General features: G+C 33.5%; 1 protein-coding gene across 1 annotated transcript; it reads left to right on the top strand.

The window, feature by feature from the left end:
* Positions 1–2,030: 2,030 nt before the first annotated feature.
* On the top strand, positions 2,031–6,684 carry LOC135138496 (probable multidrug resistance-associated protein lethal(2)03659). The gene is made up of 5 exons (XM_064068470.1): positions 2,031–2,060; positions 3,061–3,250; positions 3,568–3,676; positions 3,774–5,284; positions 5,750–6,684. Exons 1-5 carry the CDS (start codon positions 2,031–2,033, stop codon positions 6,682–6,684), a joined length of 2,775 nt encoding a protein of 924 aa, XP_063924540.1.
* Positions 6,685–10,561: the final 3,877 nt, after the last annotated feature.

Raw genomic sequence — 10,561 nt, 5'->3', positions numbered from 1 at the left:
AAGGATTTAAAGTCATAAAATCTATGGAGTATTTTTCCAATCCTATAATAAAATTTTATTACCCAAACGACCGGAACCTATTCACAGAAAGGGTCTTGAGTAAGTGTACTTCAATGGTCAAGTCCAGGTAAAATGCATACGATACGATACGGCTAACTAACAAGTATTTGTCATCCCGACAAGGCCGGCATTTGAACAAAATATGCATTCAAACTCATATTCGTCGAAAAAAGCATTAAATAAGCATATAAATTTTAATATGGATAAAATTGAAAAAAAAACAAATAAGCATAAAAAAAAATGTGTCAAATGACTCCAAATTGTATCATATAGTTACAGATATAAAAAAGTTTTGAAGTGCTTACATTTTTCACAAAAAGCATTAAACCTAGAAATCCGCTCTCTAGTGAACACCGCTACATCTTGCCAGCAAATACGAAATCTCTGTATTTATTTATGAACTGCTCAAAAACGGAGCCGTCGTCAATATGTTGGACAATGATAATGAAAATGCTTTGCATTATGCAGTAAGGAAATTAAATAAACAGCCATCGTGTGGGCTAAGTTTACTTCTGAAGTTTGTGTTGACATAAATGACAACCGCTCAAATTTGTTGTAAACAACGCATCAGTTTTTAGAAAAAAAATGTTGTTCAATCGAGAAATGAGTGATTCTGAAGCAGAAAGCCTGTCTTTCGAAACAGAAGAAGCTGCTGCAAATCTAGTATCTTCATTGTTCCCTGATAAATCAAAAACCAAATACGAAAAATTTTATAAACGGTTCACTGACTGGTGTACATCCAAGAAAATACGAGTAAATCATGAAGCAAGAGAGAAGGTGCTGTTGGCATTGTTTGAAGATTTGTCGAAAAGTTGTGAGTGCAGCAGCCTTTGGGCTGTATGTGAAGATTATGTCGACACTTCGATTGAAAACAAGAAAAAGACCGCTTCTGATATTCTTGGAGGTGATGCTTGAGCCAGAACAAGTACTGCCAGTAGCTACAACCGAGATTCGAGCATTGTTAGAAGAGAAATCTTAAATACTGGAGCTGTAACAAACATTTTGCCAACAAAACCTAAGCATTATGGACAAAGATACAAATTATTTCATTTCACCTGGTATTAATATCAGTAATTGTAAGAAATGTATTATCGACGTGTATAGCAAATAAGTTAAGAATTAATCAATGTAATTTGTTGTAATTTACATGTAAATAAAATTCAACTAAGAAGTGGACACCACTAGTGGTATAATGTTTCTATTACACCACTAGTGGAATAATAGGGTTTATTACTCAACTCAAACAGTGCCGAATGAGTTGTGTAATAAGGCCTTTATAAAGCAGTTGTAGATAAAATAATATAAGCCGTAGGAACGTTCATTATTTACATACTTATCAATAGTTTGAACTGATATTTATATTTTTTTAAAGAATTGTATACTCTCTGTACTTTTTTATTGTTTGAATGTTTTGTATTTAATGTTCAAGTATGTTGTATGAAATTATTGTAAACTATAAGTAGTAAAAAAAAGGTGCTCCTATATCTGCTCTTCTTAAATTTATTCCCCTTTTTAAGTACAAAAATTTCAAATTTTAATTTACTTTTTTTAAATGCGGAAAATTTAAATGTTGTCATGAACAACGTGACCCCTTTAAAACATTGAGTCACCTGAGAATCCTCTGTGCCCAGACATAATGTTATGGTATATGCATGATTCTCAAAGAATGAAATGTGTCCTAAATCGCAACCTTAATTCTGTACTTTAATACCACCAATAAATATTGCAACAGTACTTTTTTTGAGAAAAAATCAGTCTAATCCATAACATTTAGAAGGATATAATTCACAAATCTATAAAAAATGATGCCACATGTGACCATAAATTTCAGCTTAGGAAGAGCGTTCTCAAAAAGTTATGTTTCACCTACGTACATAAAACTGACATAAAGTTAACATACTGATAGTGTTATCAGCAGTAAATGGGATATCATTGAAAAAATAAATAAAAATGGAATCTTATTAACTCCAATGCCATTCGTGCAGTTTAAAACCTACCAGGTAATTAAGACAACGAGTTACATAAATAAAGCTTTAAAGCAAATGCAACCACTGTATAATAGCGGCTACAGTTATAATTTATAGTCACATAAAAATTTGCTTAATTGCTGTTTTATTCGACTCCATTTCTAAACACAAAAATTAAAGCATTTTAGTAAGTAGTAGTTTTGCAAACCAAAACGATTAAAGGTGGATATTTTTCAATGGATTTCCTGAGAACAAAGAAGATTATAATTAATAATGCACCGAAAAATGTTCATCCCAAGGAAGAGGCAAATTTCTTGTCTCATTTTTTTTTCTGGTATGGATTTTTCACCGTTTAGCTATATTATATCTTCAAATTTTAGTTGGCAGCTGAAAACAATTTTGAAGTGTTGGAAACATGGAATTACAGACGACGACTTCACAACACCGACAAGAGATCATGAGACACAATTATCAGGAGACAGACTGGAAGCGCTATGGAATAAAGAAAAAATTTCTAGAAAAAAACCTTCTTTTACGAGAACATTGGCACAATTTTTAGGCATCAAATATGTGCTTTGTGGATTATTTTTTTGTATAGCAGATTCACTATCAATGTAAGCATAAAATCAACCTACAATCTGGTGACATCGACATGACTAAGCTAAAAAAACTGCCACAAAAACTAAACTTAATGATTTTAACATAAATAAGAGTCATAATAATAATAAAAATCGTAAGAATTCACCATGACGCAGTTCAGCAAAACATCTGATAATGCTAAAGTTTACATAATGCGTAATAGAAACTTAAAATGGAAGCAAAACGCAAATTTCCTCTACCATATACTAAAAAAAAATGTGTTATATAAATGATACTGTTACAAACTCTTTCAATCTACCGCGAGTAAATTGTACTTTAAACTATCACATTTTCAAAAATCCTAATCATATTGAATACTGTTGCATATAAGCTTTAGCACATAGGTCACTAGCTGCAATTAAACGCATGTCGGTAAATGACTTTAAGAAAACAGATATTTACTAAAAGTTCGGACTATTGCAGGTTCCTTCAATCTCTATATCTGGGTAAACTATTGGAATATTTCTCACAAAACCAAAAACTCACGTCAAGGGAGGCATATATTTATGGACTAGCCGTAGTTTTGTCTATTTTACTTCGAGTGCTAAGCTTCCAGTTCCATTACTTGGAAACTTACAGCACTGGTTTGAAAGTTCGTACATCTTGTTCCTCCTTAATTTATAGAAAGATTGTAACAACGAAATTAGCTACTATACAAAAAAAATCGTTGGCACATGTACTAAACTTGTTTTCTACCGACGTTGACAAATTTGAAACGGTTTTTTGTCTTTTTCACCGCATGTGGAACGGTATTTTGAAAATCATCGTAGCAATATTGTTATTTCTTTTATTGTCTAGTTATCAAGGAGTCGTTGGAGTAGGAATAATGGTAATTTTTTCACTTTCTCAATGTTAGTATAATTTTTTATCATTCCATCGGACGTAACGCACCGTATTTCAGATTTTTTTTTTACCAGAGCTGCTGCTCGAGGACAAAAAGTGACTAGAGAAAGAGACAATCGAATACGTATAATGAACGATATTATTTTTAGAATGAGAGAGATCAAAACGTATGTTTGGGAGAAACCTTTTGCTGAACTCATAAATAAAATTAGAAGGTTTTAATTTTTAAAATCAAGCCACTGTTATTAACTCGTTAAATTTTAGATGTGAACTTACCCATGTGAAAAAGCTGAATCGCATATCAAACGATAACATTACGATTGCGACGTACATTCACAAACTATCTGTTTACGCGTTTATTTTACTTTTAACAACGACTGGTACTCCTTTAGAGCCACATTTGATTTTTATGTCTATAAACATATACAATTTACTTAAAACATCCGTGCATCAAGCAACTTTTGCTGTTAATTTAATATCAGAAGTAAAAGTGTGCTTAACCCGCATCGAAATATTTTTGCTATCGGATCACGAAGCAACTATTGACAAACAAAAAATAGAAGATCTGCAAGGTTGCAAAATATATGCTCGTAATTTAACGGCTCAATGGAACCCATCACAAAAGGCGACGATAAAAGACGTAAATTTCAAACTTGTTTGTGGTCAGCTAGTTGCAGTTACCGGAGACACAGGGAGTGGAAAGTCTTCTTTATTCCAAACTATATTGCAAGAACTATTTATAGTCGACGGAATTCTCTCCCAGGATGGTTTGATATCTTATGCATCGCAAAATCCATGGGTGTTTTCGGCAACCATCCGAGAAAACATCATATTTAATGAAGCCTTTAACCAGAACAAGTATTTGGATGTCCTTAAAATTTGCGCTTTAGAATATGACATAGCTCATTTTACCCATGGAGACAAAACTTTGGTGGGAGAAAAAGGAGCAATGCTAAGTGGCGGCCAAAAAGCCAGAATTAACTTGGCACGAGCTATATACAAAGATGCAGACATTTATCTTTTAGATAATCCTCTAGCGGCAATGGATGTATGTGTCGCTCAACACATTTTTACCCAATGTATTTTGAAATATCTAAAAACCAAAAGTGTTGTACTAATAACACACAATTTAAAATTTCTCAATTATTCCGACAAAGTATATGTTCTAGAAGACGGGAAGGTAAAGTTTTCCGGAAAATATGAAACACTAGAAGAGACCCCAAATAACGTACAAGAAAACAGAAACAAAACAGTGACAAAACTTTGTGGAAATAATTGTAAAGCCCAAATTGAAACTAAAGAACACAGAGGTGGTGATAAAGTCAACACATATAGAACATATTTATTTGCCAATGAAAACAAGTTCTCCGTCTATCTTCAGTTCTTCCTTTTCATTTTAAGTCAAGTTTTTATGAACGGTTCAGACGTGTTCTTGTCTTTCTGGATCAACCTGAGACAAAATCCTACTAAATTTAGCATAACACTGTTGCAATACTTTTCCGACGTTAAATGTTTGTACATTTACAGTGGATTTATTCTAATAGTGGTATTTTTGTTTCACATGGGTTCTTTAAACTTTGTAGAATGCTGTAATAAGTGCTCCCTTAAGTTGCACGATACGCTATTCAACAAAATACTGTATGGAACTACACATTTTTTCGACAATCATCCATCTGGTCGAATTGTTAATAGAATTTCTAGTGATATAAGTGCCATCGATGAGACCATCCCTAAAAATATGTATCAAGTTGCAAGACAAATTTGCACTGTGTTAGGTATTTATGTCGTTGTCAATGCAGTCAATTATTACATGATTGCACCAACACTGGTTTTGTTGGTAATTTTTTATTACTATTTGCAAGCTTTCCGACCAGTACTTAACAAACTGAAGAGAATCGCCGCCACACGTAAACTTGTAACAAAGATCAGGACTACATCTTCCACTGATTTCATTTTTTTAGGTAAAAGTCCTATTTATACTCACGTGGTTGCTACCATTGACGGATTGACAACCATCAGAGTTTCAAAAGCCCAAAAACACTCTTTGTCTAAATTTGAACGCTATCAAGATTCTTATAACTCGATTAGATATCTCTATCACGCTCTGCACGCTTCTTATGCATTTTGGACAGATTTCACTTGTATGTTATATGTAGCCGTTGTTATTTTCTTTCTAATAATCTTCAAAAAAAGCAAGTAATTTAGTAATTGTTGACGGTACTCTCATGCAGCTTTTTTAGGTGATATGGTGGGAAACGTTGGTTTATCCATTACAGAATCGCTCTTAATGATTTCAGCGATACAGTACATGATCAAGATTTATGGTGAGCTTGAAACACAGATGACTTCAGTTGAAAGAGTTGTGGAATACGATGACCTGACAGTTGAACATAATATTAAAAGTGAAATTAATCCTCCTGCCACTTGGCCTGCAGAAGGCAAAATACTATTTCAAACGGTCTGCATGCAATATTCTCCGGAAAAGCCGTTTGTCCTTAGAAACATCAGTGTGGATTTTCAAGCTGGTGAAAAAATAGGAATCGTTGGAAGAACTGGTGCCGGAAAATCATCTTTGATAAATGCGCTCTTTCACTTGTACGAATTCGAAGGAACTATTTTAATAGACAACGTCGATATAAAAACGGTTCCTCTTGGCACTCTGAGATCTCGAATTGCTACTGTTCCTCAAGATCCTGTTCTTTTCTCAGGCACCATACGTGAAAATTTAGATCCTTTCAAAGAATTCACGGACTGCCAGCTATGGAGTGCTCTAGAAGAAGTGAATTTGAAACACGTTGTTTCAAATTTACCCTCTGGTTTGAACAGTTCTCTTTTGGAAGGCGGGGTCAATTTTAGTACGGGACAGAAGCAGCTAATGTGTTTAGTTAGAGCTATTTTAAAAAAATGCACCATTATTGTTCTTGACGAAGCAACTGCTTTTCTTGATTTAAACACGGAGAAATTGATTCAAACTACAATTCAGAAGAGATTTCATAAAGCAACGATTTTAAGAATTGCACATAGACTGGATAGTGTGATGAATTCGGACAAGATTTTGGTTTTAGATAATGGTTGTGCCGTGGAATTTGGCACCCCAAATAGACTTCTACAAAACGTTAATGGTTATTTTTACAGATTCGTCAATGAATATGAAAATTCTTCGTTAAATTTGTAGAGCCATATGTGAAAATTATTTTAAGACATATTTCTAAACCCTGTTTTTCATTTTATGTTAAGTTGAAATAATGTAGCTTATTTTTGTAAAGTAATGTTTGTATTTATTATTAAAACTATGTATAAAACGTATTTAACAAATGTTATAGGCGTTTCCGCTTAGATATTCTTCTTGTATTTTTTCCCTTGTCAAACTTTTGATTTTGTGATATATTCACTTTTTCGGACGCGTAGGTATAAGAGGTCTATTTTGTAATCGCCGCAGAACAATTTCGTTTCGAAACGAAAATCGTTCGAAGCAATCGTAAAATCAGTTTTATAAACACTGTCGTAATCGTTAAGTTTTGAAATCGTTAGCGGAACTATGAATCCAGCGTTTTTATAATCGGTAGTATTTGACTTTGTGTAGCGTGTGGTCGTGTGGATTACGTTGTTCTCTGTTGTGACATTTGTTTTGTTGCTGATTGCAAGTTTGGACTAATTTGTGAATTTATAACATGTAAGTAAACAATAATTATGAAAGTAAAACTAGAAAATAATCAGTTAATCACACTAACACGAAATTCATTTTGTTCTTCATGTTCAAGTTCTTCATTAATTCATTATTATCGGTCTCATCGTCATAGACAATGCTGAGCTCCTCATTTTCGATATTTCTTATGCGTAAAATATTGTATAAAACAACACATTTTTCCTGTACCTTCTGGTGAATAATACAGAACTCTGTCTTTGCGTGAACTTCTAAAATATGATTTCAACAGAGCAATATAACGTTCAACACAGTTCCTCACACAAGTATGTGCTTTGTTGTAAATGATAGAGGTCAATAGAAACGGTGCTAAAGGATACCCCGAATCTCCTAAAAGCCATGTTGTCCTATCGCCTTACATATGGTTGTTCCTCATAATTTCTTTAGCATCACTCATCATTCAAATGCCACTGTCGTGAACTGACCCGGGAAAACGAGCATTGATGTTTAAAATTTTATGACAGTTTATGGAATGACTGTTCTTTCTGTTCACATACACTCTGCTAGGATGGACGGAACATGAATATGAGTTCCGTCAATGCATCCCTCTATAGGTATCGGGAAACCCAAATTTTTCGTAAAATCCCGCTTTCACGGCTGCAGCCTCTTGCATATATCTGGGAAACTGTATGTATCTTGAAGCAATTTCCACCAAAACGTTTGTAACCTCCTTCAAAGATTTGCTGACTACACTTTGAGAGACGGTGCAGTGCTGATCTTTGCCCACAGATTTTTGGTAACTTCCTTGGGCAAAGAAGTGTAATAAAATCACACATTTTACAACTGAAGGAGTTTTTGTTAGCCTCCTTCATCGTTTCATTTGCGGCAGTATTTTTTGAAATACATCTCCCGCCGCTTCCCTTGACAGTGGGTAGGTTTTTTCTGGAACGAAGAAGGGGTCGTTTACATCTCTTTAAAACAGAAACAAATTTCTCATTCTGTCCCTGCAGTAAAAAAAAATATAAAATAAGTTATCAACCTAACGAGAAGGTAGATGTTAGATCGTTAAGAGTTACAAAATAGACCTCATAGTGTACGTAATTAATGCCTCTATTAGTATCCTTTTTACGTTAATTTTTCTTTCTGAGTGTTAGCTAGTAATTATTGTAATCGAGTCAATTGGATGTCTGGATACTTTCATTTTATCTTAACATTTCATAGGTCCCCCGTTTCCGTCTGTTCCACTGCCTGTCTGTCTGTTTACGGTCTGTCTGAATTTTTATTAGACAGATAATCTCCGAAAATACTGGACCGATTGTTGTCAAATTTTATATGTGTCTTAGAAATATCGTCCAGATGGCAAAAAGGTAACCAAAATAATTCAATTACCGACCTCATCATCAAGAAAAGCTCATCTCCAAAATTTACATTAGCAAATAACTATTATAATTAATTCTATAAAATAAGATATTCCTGCATATGTACCTACGGTACGAATCCAAATTGAGTTTTTACCCTTGCCATCCATTTTCAACTTGGAAACTTCGAAACTTCAAAATCGAATGCTCTGAAATCAAGCAAACGTTTTAGGGTTATATTAAGCATGATAAATCGTTAATGAAAATTACTTCGTTCATTGACTTCACCTTCACCTTACAATTGTGCTGTTGTTGCATAGTGTATTTCGTATGGACAATTTTGACCTCCTGGATACCCACTGTTACAGTTCTTATCAAAATTGGTACCATTTTTTTTAGACATTAGGATAATTTCACCTTACGCTTATCGTTAAAACTGACTTAAGCGCCTATATTTCGTTTTTTATTTTACTATTATTTTACTATAATAATACAGTCAATTGCTTCAGCCTTCACACTACATGAAAGTGACTATATATAAGTATATTCAAATCTCATTCACACATTACTTGACCATAAACTGCAAAGTTAAACAATATATTTTCCATATAACATAGTAACTGTCGCAAATATTTTCTGTAAAGCTTAAATGGACTACTACAAAACAAAGAAAAAATCAATTAATCCCGAGAAACACAGACACTGGTTTTGGAATTTATTTTTTTTGTAAGTTTACAATCAACTCTATAAAAAAACTTGAACTATGTGAGTAATTACGAATTTTAGATATACAAAGAATACATTCATCAAGGGTTACAGAACAGACCTGACTCAAAATGATATATATGAAGTGCTTCCCGAACATAAGTCAAAAACATTAGGAGATAAATTAGAAGAGGAGTGGAACACACAAATGGGTGAAAATAAAACATCTATACCTAAACTTCTTTGGAAATGTTTTGGCAGACAATATCTTGTAATAATATTCAGCTTGGTCATCCCAGTGACAATAACGTATTTAAGATAACGTTCATAATTACACCTCGCTTTTAATCATTTCTTTAGGATCTTGCAACCGAAGATACTAAAACAACTCATATCATATTTCACACCAGGACACAATAATCTAAGCAGAGCTGATGCGAGCTTGTATGGACTATTGTTGATCATAGTTTCGGTTATAAGACGTCTGCACATACACAACTTTTTTCTAAGGGTTTCAGAATTTGGGATTAAAATGCGTGCTGGATTCACATCTTTAATCTACAGACAACTTTTAAGAATGAACCCATCAGTAGTTCAAAGTGGAAAGATGATAAATCTGATAACCACAGATGTGAGTGAATTTGAAGAAGCTGTATCTAAAATAACCAATATGATAAAAGATCTATCTAAGACTGTGGCAGTATGTTGTGTCCTATATTCAGAAATTGGATGGTTATTTCTTATAATCCCCACGATAATTTTCATTAGCATGTTCGTCAACAGTAAGCAGGCAAGAACTAAGATAACCATTTCGACTTTAAATTTTTTCAGCATGCATAGCAGCTTTGGTGCGTAAACTTAAATTGAAATCTTTGAGAAAAACTGATGGAAGATATCAAACAATAAGAGAAGCATTAAGTGCAATAAAAGTCGTCAAAATGAACCTTCGGGAAGACAGTTATGAAAAGAAAATTGCTAAAATAAGAAAGTAAGCAGGTAAACAAAGAACTGATTTTGTTGTTTTTTTCTTTATTTACAGAGAAGAAATTCATCTTATACGCAATATAAATATATTGTTATTTCTAAAACTGGTACTTTCTGAATCATTTCACAACGCGTCGTGGTACATAGTTGTAGCAATATCCATATGGTTCAACATCCAGTCAACTGCCGGGACATTATTTCTTATAATAAACAGTCTAACTGTTGTTTCATATGGCATGAAAGACAATTTTCCAACAGCGATACATGAAATAGCTACTTTAATTGCCGTGTTTAAGCGAATTGGACAAACACTTCGAATTAAGAGTAATGAATCCTTCGTGGAAGACAATAAGCTATCACCC

Source organism: Zophobas morio, unplaced genomic scaffold (assembly GCF_036711695.1).
Source record: "Zophobas morio isolate AGI-343-1 ecotype UQ-CSIRO unplaced genomic scaffold, CSIRO_AGI_Zmor_V1 ptg000030l, whole genome shotgun sequence".
Lineage (NCBI taxonomy): Eukaryota > Metazoa > Arthropoda > Insecta > Coleoptera > Tenebrionidae > Zophobas > Zophobas morio.
The sequence above is the reverse complement of the archived record's forward strand: the minus strand, read 5'-3'. Positions and strand labels throughout refer to the sequence as shown.

Bases quoted from the DNA above. Each gene is read 5' to 3' on its own strand.
- LOC135138496 (XM_064068470.1), top strand. From the start codon at position 2,031: ATGCCATTCGTGCAGTTTAAAACCTACCAG. The intron at 3,251-3,567 runs GTTTGAAAGTTC...ACCGTATTTCAG, and splicing joins CTTGGAAACTTACAGCACTG to ATTTTTTTTTTACCAGAGCT. The intron at 3,677-3,773 runs GTATGTTTGGGA...GTTAAATTTTAG, and splicing joins AGAATGAGAGAGATCAAAAC to ATGTGAACTTACCCATGTGA.